Source organism: Hypomesus nipponensis, chromosome 15 (assembly GCF_054491055.1).
Source record: "Hypomesus nipponensis isolate SF chromosome 15, ASM5449105v1, whole genome shotgun sequence".
NCBI lineage: Eukaryota > Metazoa > Chordata > Actinopteri > Osmeriformes > Osmeridae > Hypomesus > Hypomesus nipponensis.
The window spans coordinates 8,689,374-8,709,408 of NC_140375.1; the positions used below are offsets into that span (position 1 = coordinate 8,689,374).

Genomic DNA, 20,035 nt, shown 5'->3' on the forward strand with positions numbered 1-20,035 from the left:
CCTCTCCTGGCCTGGCCAAGGAGCTGCAGCGTGGCCTGGCTCTCTGTCACCCAGGCGCCCAAGCCATCCTGCTGGTCACCCCCTCTCCTGCAGCCTTCAGCCTGGAAGCCTGGTGGGCCATGGAGAGTTACCTGAGGCTTCTGGACGGCCCAAAGTGGCCCTGAGCCTTGGTCCTCTTCACTCACGTTGCTGAGCTGGGGGAGCCCATGCTGGGGAAGGATAACAGTCTGCTGTGGCTAGTGGAGAGGTGTGGGGGCAGGCACCATGTGGTAAACAGCCAGACAGCTGGGTGGGAAGCTCAGGTCTCACAGCTGTTGGAGAGGATGGCGGAAGCCAGCAGGCGGCCGGCAGAGCTGCAGCAGAGGCTGTACACCCGGGTAAGAGAGGACCTGAGGATGGATACAGATCTAAGGAAAGACAGAGAAGAGATTACTCCAGGCGTGAGGGTGAAGAGGCCAGTGATGATGGAGCCCAGAGGTAGGTTTCCAGCTGGCAGACTAGTAAGCCAGACTGAGGCCTTTTGTAGCTGAGGTTCACCTGCTGGACCAGTAACTGTTTCCATCATGCTTTAACATTAGTTGGATCCCACATGACTGGTCAGAAGGTTTAGGAAAAAAAGAACATTTTAACATTTTAAAAGAGGAGAATAAAGGAGAACAGTATCAGGTTGCCATGACACTGAGGTTGTCTTGTTTTGGCAGGGAGGTTTTATGTGAAGCCTGTGATTGGGCTTGTGTTGCTTGGAAGGCAGGTATCTGTTAAGATATCGGCTGGAGAGATCATCCTGGACCAGAGGGGCTTCTTAAGCGGCATGCAGACTAGGCACTGTGTGGTGGGCCATGGAGAGGTGGTAGGTAGGGTCGTGGTGGTGGTGGTTTTGAGCTGGCCCAGAAAGACCAGGTCAGACTAGAGCCCGCAGCCCCTCCCTCTGCCCACCTGGCAGCAGGCTGACATTCCTCCTGGCTATGCCTGTGGACTCTTTTAGTGAGGGAGACTTGTGGAGGGTGGACAGGTACCTGACAGTGCTGGGGGAGGAGGCGTGGGGGAGCATGGTGGGAATGTTCACCTACGGTTCAGAGCTGAAGAACTGGAGCATAGCACAGCACGCAGCAGGGGGATCACGTGAGGAGGCTACTGCAGAGGTATGGCCACCAGTACCATGTTCTGGACAGGAGCACAGAAGATCACACCCAGATCATAGAGCTTCTGGAGATGGTGGAGAAACTGCAGACCGGAGCAGCTGAGTCACATGGTTGGGACCTGTAACTGCTACTATGACAACTGTGAGGCTTGAGCTGTATATCAGGAGTCAATGTACAAAGCAAATATTTTTTTATTACTCAATCTCACGATTTCCATGCTTATTAATTATGTATATCATTTACTTAATTCCATCTTCCAAATGTCCTTTCATTTAAAATATATTTCTTGCTGCAAAAAAAATGTTTAACCTGTATTTTTTGTGTATAAATGTGTACCGCTGAACAGTCTCTCGTGCATTAACTGGGTTCTTGCTACTTGCTTTCAAATCATTTCTGGCAAGTGACAGCATTCTAGTGGTGTCCAAATGTGCGGCGCATGTCGATTATGAAACTAACTTCACCTAGTTAGGATACAAAGTTATTTTTAATAGAGGAGCGGTAATCTAGCGTAATGGAGCTGTTGTACAGGCTACAGTTTAGTAACTTCCTGGTCATGTTGATCATCTGGGCGTGCGCATGAGATGATATTGAAAAGCTATTTACAGTCTACTCTTCCTACTTCTTACTCCAGTTGAGACCGCGGTTAAACGATGTTGACTTCCATTGTCTGCGGAGCCGTGTTCTTCCCTGGACTCTATGCAGTTTGTAGAAAATGGCTCAAATCAACTTTCAGTGAATGGAATGACGCCGACGTGGTCATTGTTAGTGAAAGGTAAGGGCAGTTCTACCAAGCTACCCCCTTAAGTTTTCTCTCCAACATCTGGGGCCTGTTCAACGAACACGAAAGTTTAACGAATAACCAAGGCTTGTGTGAAAACAGGCCCCTAGTTAACCTGATTGTTTACCAACCAACTAATTATTAGAATCGGGTTAATGGATTGTGAGGTGAAAATCAACAACTCTGGTATACTGACGCATTCAGAGTAGCTTGTGTCCTTGAATGAACTGTAGTATGGTTGACCTCAAATATCCTGGTTGGGGGGGTCAGGTGAGTTGAGGTCCAGTCCTGGTTGGTTTACACAATGTAATTCCGTAACCTCCTGCCTGTTCTTCCAGACTGCTTTCCTTGGTGCACGCGACAATTGCTTCCACCGCTGGGATTATCATCGTTACATCCTGTCATAACGTCATGACCGACAGGTATGGATAATGGCAAAACTCTTTTATCAATATTTTCAAGCTTATTATAATGGAATACGCACACTGAACTCTGACATGTACCTTTTTGTCCTGACGGGAAGATTAGGGTGCTTAAAAAAAAAGAAGAAATTGTATTCAACTGCCGGTGATCTCATACTGTCTTTCAGACATAGGCTGGCGAATGACTTTGTGTGTTTTGGGGCCCCTTACATGGCCTATGATCTGTATGCCATGTACTTGAGCCACTGGCACAGCCTGAGAGTGAGAGGTCAGGAGGTCAGGGGTCACTCACTCCACACTGTCTGGAGCTTCCTCCTCAGGGACCGCCTCATGGTCCTTCATCACTTGGCACTGCTCTTCGTCTTCTTGCCAATCACTCTGGTGAGGAAGAGGCCGTAATGGAAGGATAAAGACAATAACACACACACACACACCCACAAATGCTTACCCTTGCTCTCACACACACTTCACTGGTCTTGGTGATCATGCTAATCTGCAACTATTACTGTGTGTGTGTTGTTTCCAGTTCCTCAGGAGAGGGCTAGGAGACTTCTTCGTTGGTTGCTTGTTAACCACAGAGTTGAGCACTCCTTTTGTATCCCTGGGAAAGATCCTTATCCAGGTAATCCAATGCCTCTAACACCACACATTACTCAGCCTACATGGTGTTCGGTTTATTTAGAAATGACAATGTATTGTTCTGGGTTCATTGGGCCTTTTGACACTGCCGTAACTTCACAATCAGTGTTGTGCATGTTTGTTGAGATATGCTCAGAGAATGTATTTGTGCAGCTGGGTCTGCAGGATGGCCATCTCCACCGGGCCAATGGGATGTTGGTGTTGCTGAGCTTCCTGTGCTGCCGCATCTTGCTCTTCCCCTACATGTACCTGGCCTACGGCCGCCAGCACGGCCTGCCCCTGCTCTCCGTGCCCCTTCACCTGCCTCTGCACTGTAACATAGGCAACCTGGCCATCCTGGCACCACAGCTCTACTGGTTCTGTCTGCTGTGTCGCAAAGCCCGGAGACTCTACCTGCGCCAGACCAAACCAAAGGATCCCAATGCTCTGACACGTAGGAGCAAAACACAGTAGAGGCCACGTCAACAGAAGCAGGGGTACTGCTGTGAACAATCACAGATTGCACTGAACCTTAGAGCACTGTCTTGTTCCTGGCTGTCTGAGTCGGTGTGAGCATGGGTGTTAGCATTGTTAGTGCTGCTGGGTTGTATTATTCCACCATGTTAGCGGATGGGGTTGTAAGTCAGGATGGCAGTCTCTGCTCATTTATCCAAGAAACACAAATGCATCTCTATATAAAGAGCAGCTGTCTTTTCCTCACTGCAACTTGGGTTTCTCAGTCACAATTGTACCTCAGCTTTTGGTAAATGTGTAGCAGAAGGAGGAAAACTAAATAATGTGTATGATCTACTACTGTGACTGCTAATTTCACTTATAACAAGCTCTTGAACAGGAAGTCGTGACTACAGTTCATCAGTTCATAATTGAATTGCTACCTCATAGTTATAACTGCTAGTCAACATAAACTGTAGCTACTAGGTAGCATGTGTTTGCACTGTGGACAAAGTCTTCTATGATGACTTTGCCACTGAGTTGGCCAAAAGAATGTCATCTTTTAATGTATTTTGCCTGCATGAACATACAATAAATGATTACACTGAAAACATTTCATTAAATGCTTTATTCTAAGACAAAACAAAAGTCAAAATCCATGTTATATTCAAGGTCTCATCATACAAAAATAAGTTCCTTTACTTCGCGAAAGTACAGGTCAATTGGAAATAAACAACAAACTTCTATTAGGAGGACAAGACCTGCGAGATCTTCTGATGCAGGACACTCTTCATTTCCTTCTCTTGCAAGTTGTCAGTGATGGTGGAGAGAAAGAGGAGGGTGTTGTCCCTCTCTAAGGGTGAGCTGCTGGTAGGGAATGCTGCCAAGACCGCCTCATACTGGCTCAGGATCTCCAGGGCAACCAGGAACAGCGGCTCACTCGGCCCTTCAGCCGCCTCTGACATCATCACCTGGATGTGCTGGACGTGGCAGAACAACTGCGTCAGCACAAACAGCACCTCCTGGGGCCTGTCTCCTTGCTGGCTCTGGGCGTGGCATGGGGAAGGGGGCTGTACAGGGGAGGGGGGCAAGTTCTTTGGGGAGGTTGCAGGAGAGGAATCGGAGGGTGCAACAGCTTTGGGTGTAGCTATATGAGTGGAGGTGGGCAGCAGGACCCTCAGCTCCTCAACCAGCTCTCTCATAGCAGACGCATACAGGCGGCCCACATGGGCCCAACCGCGGGCCGGCAGCCAATCGGAGCAGCTGGATCCACAGAGAAGTTGCAGGGCTCGCAGCAGCAGCACAGAGAGGCGCAGCTGACAGGAGAATGGACGCAAGTCCATCAGGGGAAGGAAGTCCACGTACTCCAGACTGTAGGGCACGTGCAGCCGGCCAGACACCAGCAGCTCCCTCAGAGCCCGCAGCAGCCTCCTCCACTCCCCTGCTGTGCTCCAGGGAAGCATCTGCACCAGGCCCACCAGCATGCCCTTACTGAACATGCTGACGTGGTGGGGCTGCTTCTGGTCTAGATCTAGACAAGCAAGCATGGTGTCCTGGAGCGAGTCAGAGAGGGCGCAGCACTCCAGCCAAGCCAGCAGCCCAGTGCCCTGGCTGTACTGGGCCAGATCCAGCCCTGCCCACTCCCTCTCCCCCAGCTCACACACAGCCAGCAGGGAGGACGGAACCTCCATCTTGAAGTGATCGCCCCACACAGGCTTCAGGTAGAGGCGCACGGTCCAGTCCAGGTTTTGAACCTTGTTGAAGAGCCAGGAGAGCGCTCTGGACCAAGTGGCTGGGACAGAGGCCACCTCCCTGCCCAACACCGGCCCCAGGACAACCAGCACACTGACCAGCAGCTCCTTGGCCTCCATGGAGATGCCTGCTGGCTCCTCCCAGCATCGCGTGGCCAGGTTGAGCTGCTGGGAGAGGATGAGGAGAAGGGGGAATGGTGAACAGCCCAGTAGCCAATGAGGAGAGGCGTCCTGGAGAGGCAGAGAGAGGGTTGAGAGGAGCAGACGCAGCCCCAACTCCAGACTGACAGGGCCACACTGGGAAGAAGAGAGGTGTGGAAGAACAAAGGCACACACCACATCCTGTGGAGACAGGAAGCTCTGCCCATTCTCGGGGCCCTGGGTCACGCACGGTGTCATCAGCGCAAGCAGGAAGTGGAGGAGCTGCTCCTCTTCCTGCGCCGAGGCCAGGCGACTCCCAACCGCCTTCTCCAGACAGCAGAGCAGCAGGCCCCGCCCACCGTCCCTAGCCCCGCCCTTCAGGCCTGGCAGCTGGCAGAGGATATTGGCGAGGAGGGTGTGGCCTCCACGGTGGCAAAGCGCCATGCGGCAGCAGCGCTCTAAAGTGGCTTCAGGGTTCTGGAACGCCACGCGGGCCACAGCCACTACCGCAGTGCTGACGTTGTCCTTCTCTGAGGCCACGCCCCCCTGTGTGAGACAGTTGAAGGCCATGTTAAGCTCCTGGGGGAAGTCCTGGGACAGGGTGGGCGGCAGGACTCCGTGGAGCCCCCGGCTGGAACACATCAGTATCTCAGCCAGAGCTGTGTTCTTATCAGCCAGGGGCAGCTGGGAGAAGATGTCCAGGATGAGGTTCTTTAACCTCCTGCTGTGGCCGGCATCACTGCTCCTCTGGCAGGTCGCCACCAGGGTAGAGACCAGCTTCATGACCAGCGCCGTCTGCTGGAACGCCATTTTGTTCCTCTCCAGACAGCTGATCCACTCCTCCTCCCCTGGACTCCAGCTCAGTTCTGCAGCCAACATAGCCGCAAGCTCCTCGTTACCCTCCAAACGATGCTCCAGCATCACCAGTGCCACCCTGGCCTGCTCTGCCAGGGTGCTCTCTGGTTTGGGGAGGGACAGGTTCTCCAACACTTCCGTCAACTGCTTCTGAAAGTCCTTCAGGGCCTGTGTGTCTGCCTGGGTCCTGGTGTCTGACTGTGACAGGGACTCCAGGGTCCTCATGAGGCTGGCCTGCAGGTTCAGGGCAGAGGGGCTGGGGCTGCTACTGTTCGTCTTCAGCAGGCTGTCCCATGTAAGCAGCAGCTCGGACACGGACCCCAGCAGGCGGCCCAGCCCCAGGCCACACTCCTTGAATCGGGAGGGAGAGAAAGCAGCACGCATGTCTGTCTGGGCCTCACGAATCAGCTGGACTAGTTCACAGCTCGCCGAACCATCCTGCATCTCTCTGAGTGCCACGGCCCTGGTCAGGTGCTGCAGCCAAATGGGGGCAGGGAGGGGCGCAGAGTCCCTCAAGTAGCAGGTGGACAGAGAGTCCAGGAGGATTGACAAGCCAGAGAAACATAGGTCAGAGGTCAGGAAGTAATGTCTCATGTCCTCCATTGCCTGGAGAAGAATAGCCAGCACACTAGCGGCTGATGATGATTGTGGTGGTGGTGGTGCCTTTTCTGGGTCTAACTTGAATCTCTTGGCAGCCTGAGAGGGGAGGTCAGAGGGGGGATTGGGAAGGCGTGCACACTGCTCGGCAAACACTCTGTTCAGGTCATCTTCTGCCCCCTCCCCCCCAGCCCTCCAGAGCTCCCTCCAGACCTGCAGTAGCAGCCAGCCGTCTTCTGGGGTGGGGCAGCAGGTAAGGTGTTGGACCAGCCTTTCCAGCTCCAGGGACTGTCGTTCAGGGGCCAGGCCCAGCAGCAGGCCGGCGTAGAGCGGAGCAGCCTTTAGGGCCTTGGTGAGCTCCAGAAGCACCACAGAGTTCACCTCTGGAAGACTGCTCTGGACTGGGAACAAGGGGTTCTCTCTCCAGCCTCGCTCCACATCCTCCCCACTCTCACTGGCCAGCAGCTTACTCCACACCACACACAGCAGCCTCTTCTTCCAGTGTAGGGATTCCTGTTGACGACCGCCTCTCTGCTCCTGCCTGCACACCTCGCTGACAGCTTGCAGGATGGGCTGGCCCACCTTTCCCCAGTGCTGCTTCTCCAGGCTGCCCAGGCTGGCTGGCTCGCACAGCTTGTTAGCCAGCAGAAAGCCTCCCTGTAGCTGTGCAGTTTTCTCACAGCTCAGCCACGACTCTGCACAAATAAACACACCACATGAGAATCAAGAGAAGGTATTCTATAAGCGAGCAGTAAAGACTGTCTATTGCTGAAAGCTCGCTTTGACTCACTAATGAACATACAATTGATGAAAGTGTGCAACTATCTCACAGACCACTTTGAGCTTGTCATTCAAATTACCTTGATCCATTGTTGGGTTGCGATTTATGTTGTCTTTTTTTCGGTCACCGGCTAATATCATGGTACGATTTATAACAAGCTAAAACACATAACACATCTTACAACCCACGAGAAACTTTTATGAATGTATACTCTCCAACACTCATGTTCCGTGTCTTCTTCTTTCACTTTTGCAGATTTCAACCAACGTGCACGCGATGCATTACCGCCATCTACTGTTCGGGAGTGTTCTCAAAATAAACTCGAAAAATCGACACACTAAATAAATAATAAACCTGTTCCGTGTCAACGAGAATGTTGTACAAAGTACAGATGGTCACACGTGTCTATTATCCAATAGTGACACTGTCACCGTCTGAGTAACGTGCTTCTTAAAGTGTAGCCTACTTTATTTATCAGGCTACAAATCCATCAGTTATAAAATACACCGTTTTACATTAAACCGGGAATCAAACATAACCCGTCAACTATTCATTCAGTCTTTCGTAATGTTTTTTTAAACGGAAATTCTGATATGAAGATAGCTTGTTTAATTGGCTACTTCTTAAATTGATGTAGTCAAACTGCCATGCGCACCATCGAAAGCTGTAGAAATTGATCATGTTAAGAGAAATGAAAGTGAAAGTTGCTGCTGCTTACTCCAAATGGTGCTTGAATGACAAGAAAATACTCTAATGTGTCGTTATGAGTTCAATCTTCAATCGGTTAATCTATTTGTTTATCTGTACAGGTAGGCGAAATATTTATCCTCTTCAGACTGGTTGTCAATCTTTTAACATAGATCACGAATTCGCTGGCAGCTTCCTTTCAGATGATAATTATGACTCCTTATAACGATGACTACTCTAAAGTATTGTCAAGGAACTAGGCTTTTGCTTATGTTTATTTTGACTATGCCATAAATACTAATGATCTATGACGAATAATCCTACTTTAAAAGAGTCAGACAAACCCGTTGGTAAATTTATAGGCATGTAAAAAGAAAATTCTCAATTTTTTTAAATCCTTATAATGTTCCTTCAAACCTCCAGAACCTAGGTTGTCCAGGATTGCACTGTAACATTTCTTTGACTTCTCTCCCCACTAGCGATCACGGTTGGGCGGTCTGGCAAGCAGGTGTTATGGTTGCCGTGTCAGTTGGTGGAGGAGTACGTAGCCTTGAGTAAGGATGGCCACAATGAAACTCACTTCCAGTACAGAGATGCTGGCCTGCAGTTTGGTCACGTTAATGACCCTCCCTTAAACCCCCAGGCCATCACCTTCTTAGTAACAGGTAATTGACTGACTTGACAGACACCTGTCATTCCTGAGGCAAACCCTCTGTTCTGTCTCAAACTGCTGTACTTTGTGTGTCCACGTTCTACCCAGTTCCAAACAGTTCTACCCTGTTACGTCTAATTCTAACATGTTCTTAACTGTGCTACCCTGTTTAGTGTTTTTGATGTTTTAAATGGTTCTTCCTTTGTCTGTCCAGGTTCTATTACCATATTATAAACTGTTCTACACTGGTCAATTACCACCTTCTAAACAGTTTTACTGTCTGTCCAGGTTCTAAGGTGGACCTACGTGTTCATGTGGAAGGGTCAAGTGACCAGGTGCAGTGTGAGCTCCGCAGGTTCATTCCTGAAGTGCCACAGGTGTGGGCAGGACCAGGGGCCCGAAAGAATGACGTCTGGTTCACCTGCACCCTTCGCCATAACGACGGCCTCTTCACCCTCATCAGCCTTCTTAGACACACGCCTGTCACGCCCCCTTATTCTTCAACAGACCGCTGGCCACCTATAGGAGACAGAGATACACTTACCACTGCAGGTACCACACACACACACACACATCACTGTAAGTACTACACACACATATATCTTCCTTAGCAAACACCCATTCTTGTAATAGTCTTTTAAGGTGAAGGTCTACCACTAACTCCCTCCTGTCTTTATCTGGATCTCTCGGTGTGTGCGTGTGTGCATGTGTGTGTGTGTGTGCATGTGTGTGTGTAGCTGCCCTAATGGTGCTGACCCGCTCCCCAGTAGTGCATGTGGGTCTGCGTGCTGAGCGCCGGCTGCACTGCCAGTTCTCCGTGGACCACAGGGGGGCGCAGCTGAGCGCAGCCTGGATACTGCAGCGGCGTGGGGAACGCTCCACCCTGTTCAGCTACGCGAGCCAATCAGGGCTCACACAGGGCAGTGGGGTAGGGATGAAAGATCTGGTGTTAGGGGACGCCTCCCTCTCCCTCCCACTCACCAAAGTGACCAGCGAGGGCACCTATCAGTGCTCTGTATCTGTGGCCCCCCTGCACGCCAACCTGGACATCACCTTGACCATCAGGGGTGAGGTGGGGGACTGGACTGGGATGTATAGTGTATATATACATATGCATGTATACAAATGCTTTTGAAACTGATTATTATTTTTTTATCATATCTGAATTGGAATGGACATCATTCCAACTGTTTGGTGGTGGAATGTAAGTCTCCTAGGGAAGTGTTTTAAAGTGCATCCAGGAGGTCCTAGAGATGTCCTGTGATATAAACATGCAGGCTATGATAAATGTAACAGTACATAGTGAATATAAGATGCACTCTGGCTCCCAGAGCCCCCCCGCGTGTCCCTGAACCTGGACTCCACCATCTCACTGGTGGAGGGCGAGGATGTGAAGGCTGTGTGTGAGGCGACGGGCTACTACCCCCTGGACGTGGACATGGAGTGGCTGAGGGAGTCTCAGGAGCAGGGCCTGATCCCTGAGAAGCTGCAGAATGTGCTGTACTCCAGCCACCGCCACCACCAGGACGGAACATACTCCCTCTCCGCCTTCTTCCTGCTTAAGGCCCGCCTCCAGGACTCAGGCAGCAAATACTTTTGCAGGGTGTCTCACAGCTCACTGCGCATGCCCGTCCGCAAGAGCTTCACTCTCACTGTTACCGGTGAGTTGGTGATTCACTCATGCATGCACATACACCCACACACATGTACATGCTGAAATAATTGTTTTACATTGATTTGATTTAAACAGATTTATCCAAAACCCAGTCATACACACATACACACACATTTGCTCGGAAGTGACCATTTGCTACTCACTCTGACCTACACTTCCAGGTACTAGCTTCACCAGTACCCTTTTAAGACCACAAGATGGCAGTTAAGACACAAGACGGTTGCTGATGGTTCAGTGTCGTTGGATGATGTGTCATTAGATGGTGTTGTGTGGTTAGCTGGTGCTTACATACTGTTATGTATGTGATGGTGGTTTGCTTTTGTTTTGGTTGTGTATGTGATGGTACGTTGTTGTTGTTACAGAGCCAAGCAGCTGGTGGCCGGTGCTGTGCCTGTGTTTCATCCTGCTAGCAGTGGCGCTGCTGTGTGTGCTGTTACCCCACCTGCACCTATGTGAGTCCCTGTCACTCTGCGTCACTGCGCTCTTGCTTTTCTAGTTCGATGTGGTTTCTAACTGGAGTCAATCTGTTTCTGTTCCAGCTAAAGAGAAACACACGAAGGTAAGACACGGAATGACAAGGCTCTGACACACCTGTATCTGACCTTCTGTGCTGTTTAATGTGTGTGTTTATGTCTGTGTGTAGAAACCCTACTGAGAAAACATGCCAGAGCTGGACCGGAGGAGCACCATGGAGAAGCTTTTCTCTCGCTTATTTGGACTCCTCCTCCTCTAACCCCCCACCTCACCTTCCTTCTGCTGCCCCCGCCCCCGGACCGCCTTCCTCCTTGCAAGCCCCCCATCCCCAGAGGCTGATATTGAATGTTAAGGGGAAAACACGACTAACAAGTCCAGATCTGTGAACATAAAAATATTTTTTAATTCAAAACTTTGTCTGCATGTTTTTTAATAATTAGTACAGATACAGTAGGGTGAATGACGTGTGTAGTATAGCTGTTTTTCAGTACGTTTACACTATGGCAAAGTGACAGAGACAAACCAGTAGTCCAGAGCTGAACCACCAGTTGGTGGTGAACTGACTTCTAGTTTTGACTCACTGCTCGTCAGTTCAGAGAGACAGGAGCACATGGCTCACACACCCTCCCCCATTTGGCCTCAACACAGTGGGTGAAGTGATCCAGACACGGTTCTCAGGTACTCAGTCAATCAGTGGTGTGTGTTTGGTGTGTGCGTGACTGTGGGTCGTGCATGCTTGTGTATGTACATGCGTGTGCAACCCCTGTACCCCACTGTGTATGAACTGGACTTGAGTGGATGAGGTCATGGTGAAGCAAGGCCTAGTTGTCAGAGATTCGGAGGGGCTAAGAGGGTCGGGAGGTTTGGATACCTCACAGAGTAGATTATGGTGTGTGTGTGTGCACGAGTGTGTGTGTGTGTGATGGATCTGACAGAGCAGAATTTTGGCATAAGCAGCAAAAATGACATCATTGTTGCAGACTTTCTTGGTAATCCATCAACTCTGAGGCCTCAGCTTGTGTGAAGCTGCACGTTTATAACTGACTGTGAGAGTGTTTACCTTTCTATGTTTCACAATCTTTCACAGACACTTTGCTGGCAACATTTCTTACAACCACGTCAAGAGACATCCTGGAAGCTCCATTGAGTGTTGACATAGCAACCCCCCTCCCCATGAGCCTCTTTACTGTTCCATTGTCTTTCTGACATCATTTCCTGTGTCTGAGCATATCTTGGAGGGTCTACACGTGCATGAGTATGTATGTGTGAGAGAGAGAGAAAGAGAGAAAGAAAAGACACAGCAGGAAATATGACTAAGCTGTGAGAGTGTGGGAACAGAGAGGGGAGACAAGAGGGAGGGAGGGAGACAGACGTGGTGGGGGTCAGGGGAGAGGGGGAGGCAGTCGGGCTGTAATTATGCGGAGCCAGTGATCTCAGGAAGGTTGGCTGAGGTTTAGGGAATGTGCTTTCCCCCTCCCCCCTTTCCCCTCCTGCATTGGGGGTTTGATTAGTCAGGGGCACAGTGGTGTAAAAGCCTACGCAAAGTTCACCTCTCTGCTAATACTGTTAGTGGGTGTGTCTACATGCACCTAAGAACTGTAATAATAAATAAAAAGCTTGACTCTCATGCCCCCATTTTTCGCTCTATCTTTCTATCAAACTCTCCTTCTTTTCCTCTCCCTTCATCTCTCGCTCATTCTTGGCTACATATGCTGTAAATTAAATTTTCTTTGAAGTGTCGATGACATCATAAATTTAATGTTTGGCTGCTGGGTTCCCATGGAAACGTTGATGTCAGAAAGTGGTGCGGGCCTGTTGGAGCAGCAGCAGTTGAGTGATGAAGGAGAGGCAGTGAGTGTGCGTCCATGCGGGTGTATGTCTGTCTGTGTAAGCGCATATAAGTGGTTAAATGCAAGTTTGAGCAGACATGTCAGTTTACAGTTTAATAGCGTGGTGACGCAGTCGGCTCTGTGGACTGGTGGAGTTTACAACCTCTACCCCCATACAGTGGGGGAGGACGGGGGGAGGAGGTGGGGATTTAAATTACAGAGGCAGTGGAATGTAGTGGAGCAAGGCAACTTAGCTACAGATTAATCCTGTTGATACCATCAACCAATAACTATCATTACAGAAGCAATGAGTTGTTGCTATATATTTACAACATGATATTACACTTCAGATGCTTATGTCCATTCTCCCAGATGTGCACAGGACCTGTGTAACTTGGTGTGAGATGACAGCTATGGATCATCTCTTCTGCTGTTTGGTCGATTTAATGTTTCTGCCTTGGATATTATTTCCAACAAACCAGACCCCCCACCCCCTCCATCACGCCACCCTTTTCGCGACCTCCCCTATTCACAATACAACTAGTATGTTGACCTGTCATGTGTCTGTCTGTCCCTGCTTGCTGGCACCATTGGCCTGGAAGGCATTGTGCCCCCAACACACACACACACACCTCTATCTCTCATCTGGAATGTTTGTTCTGAGAGGGTCCTGTTACGCAGGAGGGGGGGGGGGGGTTAGGGTTCTGGACTGCAACAACATCACAGCACTCACAGCACCAAAGAATGGGGAGGAAGGGAGGGGTGAAGAGGGGGAGGGGAGATGGCAGGACGAGAACATAAAGAAGAAGAGTCCCATAACAGGACGACTGTCTGCCTCTCTCTGTCCCTTTCTCCCTCCCTTTCCATCCCTCCATTCCTCCCTTTTCCTATCTCTCCACCTCCCTCTTTTGCACTGTTCACGCCCTCAGTGAGCGTGTGAGGCGAGGCAGAGAGCTGTGTGCTGAGCAGAGCAGACACACACTCCTACACACAGCTGGCACATACAGAGGAAACTATTCCAGAGTTTGAGAGGTGAGTTGGGTTAACTTTACTGGGTTATGGGTTTCTGCTATTGCACACATACATCATATGCAAACTAACACAAAGACAGATACACACAGACACACATTTACACCCAGTAAAGAAAGTTGAAGTGACTCACTGGCAGCTCTTTTGTTAGTTTTAAATATTTTCTTCTAGAGTCTTCTACTTATGAACTAATTTCTCATGTTAAGAATCTGTCATGCTCAAATCTCATAATATGTTATGTAGTTGTGTTTGAATTACTGGATCTTAACAAAACTTGTGTTAAATTCATTTATATAAGGATTTAAATGTTCAAGGTTTCAATCAGATGTCAGAACAATGCTTTTGTCTGAAGAAGTTTTGTGGAAAAGTGATCCACTTCTTGTACATGTTTTGACTATTCAGATCTGTGTCTTTAGGTCTTTCCTCTCAGATCTGCTTTGTGGAAATCTGGAGGTCAGACATCTGCTCACAGCCTGCCTCTCCCCAATACAGTGGGCACCCTAAATCTAAGGCCTACCCTCACTTCCACCCCAACCCAGACTGGGGAAGAGACAGGAGCCAGCAGGGAGCCTGGTGAAGGGAGACAGAGATTACTGCCAGAGGGATAGTTTACAGACCGTGACCCCTGACCCCCAAACCCCAGTCCCTTGACCTCCCTGTGTGCTATCCAGAGCAGGCATGGACGGCAATCAGCTGACAGACGAGGGTGTGTCAGGAGAGGAAACAGTGTGCGCGGTGTTGGCCCGCTACGAGGGAACCCTGAGGGACGCTGTCAGGAAGATTCACTTGGACGTTAGTACCTTCAAGCAGGGTGTGGAGCTACGCTTAGAGGAGGCAGGGCTGGGGGGGGCGTTGGGTCAGGCGGTGGCCCAGCTGCAGCAGGAGAACCGGCAGCTCCGGGTTCAATTGGAGACTCTTACCCGACAGGTGGAGCTCCTCACTGGGAAGCTGTGGGATCGCAGTGCAGTGCTGAACAACCACAACCACTCGGACCTTCAGGACACACACGGCCAGAATAGGACCCAGACCCAGTCCCAGACCAAGCCCCAGGTAGCGCAATCAAACATCAGCCAGACAAGTCCCCCATCTCCCCCTTTTTCCCTCATTAGCTCTAGTAATCCCCCTGGTCCTGGTCTGGGACCTCAAGTGTCCACCCCTTCTGGTCTAGACTCAAGCTGTCTTGGCCCAGTGTCCAGTCTTTTTGACTCAGTCTCCAGCACCCCTGGCCCAGTCTCCAGCCCCACTGGCCCAGTCTCTAGCCCCACTGGCCCAGTCTCCAGCCCCACTGGCCCAGTCTCCAGCCCCACTGGCCCAGTCTCTAGCCCCACTGGCCCAGTCTCCAGCCCCACTGGCCCAGTCTCCAGCCCCACCACGGCCCGCTTCTCCAGCAAAGCCACCTTCACAGTGTCCAGCAAGACTAATGTGAGTAACCTACAGAATAACACAAGTGTCCTGCAAAATAATCAACCTCCTCTGTGCCCTACTAGCTGCTAGTCTTTGTTAGGTGTTACCTTGAAATTAAGTGATGATCCACCCACAGCATGATGGTTTTTCTTTTAAATCTTCACGACAAGACTAAATTGTGTGGGTGGCATTATAACTGTGTCTAGTTAATGTGATATTGTTTGGTTACCGCAATATGCTCAGTAGTATTACATTTCGTAATTTACATTTCGTCATTTCGTATTACTACTGTGTCACTGTGGTTAACTGATCTGACAACTGATGACAGTTTAGGCTCATATCATGACTGACTGGTGCAGATCATGAGACCACTTTTTTGCCTTGATTATTCACTCAAATCTGCTCTCTGAAAAAGCAACAGTCTGCACACAGATGTGGCTCTGATAAGCAGCCCTGTAGCCACAGCTAGAGAGCTGCCAGGGTAATGTGTGTAGACCTGCCATCAGCTTCACTAGTTGTTACTGCACATCCACACCTGTCGAAGGCATACACACCCGCACACACCCAAGCACGTGACTTTAAGCACTGCTTCTTTGCTGCCATACCTAGTTGGAGGTAACACCAAATTTAGGATGCGGCTCTCCAGCTTCACCATATGAATCTGGTCATTGACTGACTCCCAGCCAGAACACTGAAGGAGCAGAGCACAGTCTGGTGTGACTAACTCAACAGGTCATGTGACTTACAGATAGATAAGAGGTGTGTGTGTTATCTGAGAGTTCTCTGTGGAAAATCCATCAGACCACACTAACCCTGTCACAGTGAGAAAACCCAGACACAGACATCACGCACATCCTGGAACTTACTCACTTAAAGACAGTATATTTTCCATGTGAATGTGTTTTTCCCCATCTCTGACATACAAGAGTATACTGCTCCCTCCTCCACTCTCCACTCTCCACTCACACACTCTCATGCACACAGAGGGGAAAACACACACCCCATTCACATTCCTCTGTGATGAGATATCTTAGACTCTATCTCTCACTATTTTGTATATGCTGTATGTCTGTATTTTTACATTTACATTCAGCCATTTAGCAGACGCTCTTATCCAGAGCGACTTACAGTAAGTACAGTGACGTTCCCCCGAGGCAAGTAGGGTCAAGTGCCTTGCCCAAGGACACAACGTGATTTGGCACGGATAGGAATCGAACCGGCAACCTTCTGATTAATAGCCCGACTCCCTTACCGCTCAGCCATCTGACTCCCCTTTTTATGTGTGTACTGTTTCTTTAAAAGAGAGAGAGGGATGAAGAGTGAGACAGAAAGCCAGTGACACAGAGAGAGAGAGAGAGAGAGAGAGAGAGAGAGAGAGAGAGAGAGAGAGAGAGAGAGAAGTTACTGAAAGTGCTTTTTGCCAGATTCTTGTGATATTAGACTGCCTGTTAATAATGCAGTGTGATGGCATTTCTGTCTGTGTGCTTTGCAGAGTATTGAACGTGAGGAACCAGCTCCTCCCTCCTCTGGGCTTGAGAACGGACACTCTATTGCCTCAGACAAACCATTTACAACCCCAGACAAAATCTCTTCTCACCCAGGTGAAACTCCCACTCACCCAAGTTCCCCAACATTAACATTTAACAGAAGAAAAAATATGTACTCAACCTCAAAGGGGTGCGTCCTAAGAACTCAGAACAGCAGTGTATATGTTATATTTGTTTGTGGTAAATGCATGTGTATTCGTTCTTTCAATCAGAAAATTCAACCATGCTTTTTGGGAAGAGTCTGCAAGACACTAACAGCCCAAACCAACATGCGGCATCTGTTCCCATACCGATGCCACACCTGCCCATAACTGCCACAACCAAGGTGTCTGAAGCCTCAGCAACCTCCCTCATGAACATCCCTGAGTCCTCCAGTAATCCTGTCAGGCCTTCGCATGTCTCGGAGCCCCTGCCCCTTAGTCAATCAACTGGTAACAACAAGCAGCCTCTACCAACCCCAGAGACCCTCTCACAGCCAGGTAAGAGAGAGATCAATCTAATTATTGCTTATCTACATCTTAGCAACCAAGTCCTTAACCTAAAACGGACTCACAAAGAGCTTTCAAAATGTAATTGTTAACGAGGTGTGATGAAGTCCTCTTCTGTACACCTCCACATTCCATATAACTCTAACTCATCCATTCCTGTGACTCTTCTCCTTCTATTGTAGTTTCCTTAATGAAGACTTTGACTCCATCTCCCATCAGAGCGTTGGGTTCTCCCCAACTTCAAGGTAAGAGTGTGAAGCAGCGTCTGTATATTCACTAAATGTACCTCGAACTAGGAACAGGTATGGATCAAAAGGATTATCGAGAACTAGAACTTGACCTAAAACCTTATGTGGTGCAGTTTTCATCTCTATGGTCAACTCTGCTTGTGTGTCCTTTGCAGACAGGTCCGCAACTCGTCAGTCAGTCAGCTGTGGTCTGCACCAGCTTGATACAGAGAGGCAAATTCAAATATTTAATCCAGCTGACTGCATTCAAACATGACTTTATTGCTGTTCTATCTGTCTGTCTGCCTGACTGTCTGCCTGTCTAACATATGTGTCTGTCTCAGGGTCATGGATGTGAGCAGAGGTGTGTCTCTGGGGAGGGGTATGGAGAAAAGGCGGGAGCTAGTAAGGTCACAGACTCTGCCCCGGAACATTGGTGCACAGGTGCGCCGACCATTTTTTGAGAAGCTTGATTCTGAAGCGGACAGGTAACTGCTGAATAAACCTTCATCCTCTGGCTGGTGTCTGCTTGTTTTTCGGACCTGTCAGTCTCTTACTCTCTCCCTTCCCCTCTTAGTAGGCCTAAAACTGTGGACTCCAAGCCAAAACTAAAACGTTCTCAGAGTTTTGGAGTTTCCAGTGCCAGCAGCATCAAACAGATTCTCCTGGAGTGGTGTCGCTCCAAAACCATAGGCTACCAGGTAAACATGCTTCAGTCTCAAGTGATCACCCAAACTTTTTATACTTTACTTACTATTGTGTTTGCCTGGTAGTGAAGTATAATATTCATTGCTTTCAGTGTTTTCACATGTTTGACACATTCTTTTAACCTCACCTCACTTCCTCATATTCTACAGAATATTGACATCCAGAACTTTTCATCTACTTGGAGTGACGGCATGGCTTTTTGTGCACTGGTCCATTCCTTCTTCCCGACAGAGTTTGATTACAACCTCCTGACTCCTGCCAACCGCAAACACAACTTTGAGTTGGCCTTCCGTACCGCAGAGTAAGAAGCATATGTCCCCCAAAAAAAATTTCCCTGAACCGACACTGAATACGAAATGTAAAATGACACGATTACAGCACCAGCTTTATTTATTTAGGACAGAGCAGCTCTGGTTTACAAGAATAGAGCACCTCTGACTGATCATGATAGATACACTAAATGAGCCTGGTTCCTTCAACATCAAGCACATGTGCTCTTTTAAAACATTTTCCATGGGTAACTTTAGAGGGACAGAGTGTCCTGCACGCACAACCATAAATAGAAACAAGATTCATGGAATCACTTTCTGACTAGTCACAGTCCATGCAATTCATTAATAGCGCTCATGCATCAAAACACTTGGGATTACATTACAAAATTTCCGTTTGCATTTCTGTCTAGATTGTCTGTCTGGAAGTCCCCCACCCTCCATACTCTTCGCCATGACTTCCTTCTCTCTCCTCCCCTTTCCTCCCTTTCGCTTCTGTCTTGTTCAGTTAGTTAAGGTAAGCGCCACTGAGCAATATTGTTGTTCCAGGGAGAAGGCAAACTGCGACCGTCTGATCGAGGTGGAGGATATGATGGTGATGGGCAGGAAGCCAGACCCCATGTGTGTCTTCACCTACGTCCAGTCCCTCTACAACCACCTGAGGAAGTTTGAGTGATGACCCAGACCCAGACCCAGTCTCACATCTACTACTACACCCTATCTGGGCCCACAACTATATCCACCACCAAACCCTACCCTGGGCTCAGTAACATATCCACTACACTGCAGGCCCAGTCCCATATCCAACACTACACCCTACACTCTGGTCCCAATCCAAGCCTAGTCCCAGTCCCATATTCCCTACTACAGCCTAGATGCTCTCATTCCTTTGACCCATTCAGACCTGCTGAAGGACAACCCTTCCCTCTTCCATAACAGTCCCAACTGTCTCTCCTGGGGTTAGCAAGAGTGCTGCACAGTTGGACAGATTCTGGACAGACTACACTGACCCCTGATGGTAAAAACAGAACACTTCAGCAGCACTGCAGTCTCATTACCAAGAGGTCTCACAGGACTAATAAGAAACACAGATACACCCTGGAGTTAGGCTATGGACAACTGCCAGACCTGAGACAGTGCAAAACAATACAACCCTGAAAACAGATACATGACTATTTTTGTAAAGTATCTGACTGTTTCTCTCACTGTGTGTGTGTGTATGTATGCCTCTCTGACTTTCTACAGTGTGTATGTATGAGGTTTTGATTATCTATTGTCATAGCAGAAAAAAAAAATGAAATTGTCCTCAGATTATTGCACTGGACAGCACATGGCTTTTGGAATGGGACTGACAAATGCCATAGTATGTGACAACTGTAACAGTCACTTGATCATAGTTATATTTTTATTCAGTTTCTCAACTGTCATAGTTTGGTTCTGTGGGCCAACATGAGTTATAAGACAAAGCTTGTCTAAAGGATGCATCTGTTGTTTTTTCTTGTTTCGCT

The 20,035-nt window shown here is 49.0% G+C and overlaps 4 protein-coding genes across 7 annotated transcripts; 3 read left to right on the top strand and 1 right to left on the bottom strand.

Annotated features, from left to right (window-relative positions):
- The first annotated feature begins 1,558 nt into the window (after nucleotides 1-1,558).
- LOC146257351 (TLC domain-containing protein 3A-like) lies at nucleotides 1,559-4,024 on the top strand. Its single transcript, XM_084673641.1, has 5 exons — nucleotides 1,559-1,914; nucleotides 2,259-2,342; nucleotides 2,510-2,723; nucleotides 2,869-2,964; nucleotides 3,135-4,024. The coding sequence occupies exons 1-5, from the start codon at nucleotides 1,793-1,795 to the stop codon at nucleotides 3,432-3,434; spliced, it is 816 nt and encodes a 271-aa protein (XP_084529767.1). The 5' UTR covers nucleotides 1,559-1,792; the 3' UTR covers nucleotides 3,435-4,024.
- Nucleotides 4,025-4,026: 2 nt separating this feature from the next.
- On the bottom strand, nucleotides 4,027-7,777 carry gemin4 (gem (nuclear organelle) associated protein 4). Its single transcript, XM_084673629.1, has 2 exons — nucleotides 7,618-7,777; nucleotides 4,027-7,452 (listed from the first exon to the last, which is right to left on the bottom strand). The coding sequence occupies exons 1-2, from the start codon at nucleotides 7,676-7,678 to the stop codon at nucleotides 4,160-4,162; spliced, it is 3,354 nt and encodes a 1,117-aa protein (XP_084529755.1). The 5' UTR covers nucleotides 7,679-7,777; the 3' UTR covers nucleotides 4,027-4,159.
- Nucleotides 7,778-8,205: 428 nt separating this feature from the next.
- On the top strand, nucleotides 8,206-11,438 carry dhrs13b.2 (dehydrogenase/reductase (SDR family) member 13b.2). 2 transcript variants are annotated; one of them, XM_084674471.1, is made up of 8 exons: nucleotides 8,206-8,347; nucleotides 8,705-8,890; nucleotides 9,166-9,429; nucleotides 9,615-9,944; nucleotides 10,209-10,538; nucleotides 10,915-11,004; nucleotides 11,092-11,111; nucleotides 11,196-11,438. In XM_084674471.1, the coding sequence occupies exons 1-8, from the start codon at nucleotides 8,302-8,304 to the stop codon at nucleotides 11,205-11,207; spliced, it is 1,278 nt and encodes a 425-aa protein (XP_084530597.1). In that variant the 5' UTR covers nucleotides 8,206-8,301; the 3' UTR covers nucleotides 11,208-11,438. The 2 variants fall into 2 exon arrangements, with proteins under 2 accessions (XP_084530597.1, XP_084530596.1); XM_084674470.1 differs by lacking the exon at nucleotides 11,196-11,438 and having other exon boundaries at nucleotides 11,092-11,138.
- Nucleotides 11,439-13,654: 2,216 nt separating this feature from the next.
- smtnl2 (smoothelin like 2) lies at nucleotides 13,655-20,009 on the top strand. Of its 3 annotated transcripts, none has more exons than XM_084673632.1 (10): nucleotides 13,655-13,887; nucleotides 14,301-15,306; nucleotides 16,781-16,889; nucleotides 17,048-17,314; nucleotides 17,506-17,568; nucleotides 17,727-17,784; nucleotides 17,895-18,038; nucleotides 18,128-18,251; nucleotides 18,408-18,559; nucleotides 19,036-20,009. In XM_084673632.1, the coding sequence occupies exons 2-10, from the start codon at nucleotides 14,563-14,565 to the stop codon at nucleotides 19,037-19,039; spliced, it is 1,665 nt and encodes a 554-aa protein (XP_084529758.1). In that variant the 5' UTR covers nucleotides 13,655-13,887; nucleotides 14,301-14,562; the 3' UTR covers nucleotides 19,040-20,009. The 3 variants fall into 3 exon arrangements, with proteins under 3 accessions (XP_084529758.1, XP_084529757.1, XP_084529756.1); XM_084673631.1 differs by having other exon boundaries at nucleotides 13,661-13,887; nucleotides 18,131-18,251; nucleotides 19,077-20,009; XM_084673630.1 differs by having other exon boundaries at nucleotides 13,663-13,887; nucleotides 19,077-20,009.
- The last annotated feature ends 26 nt before the right edge of the window (nucleotides 20,010-20,035 follow it).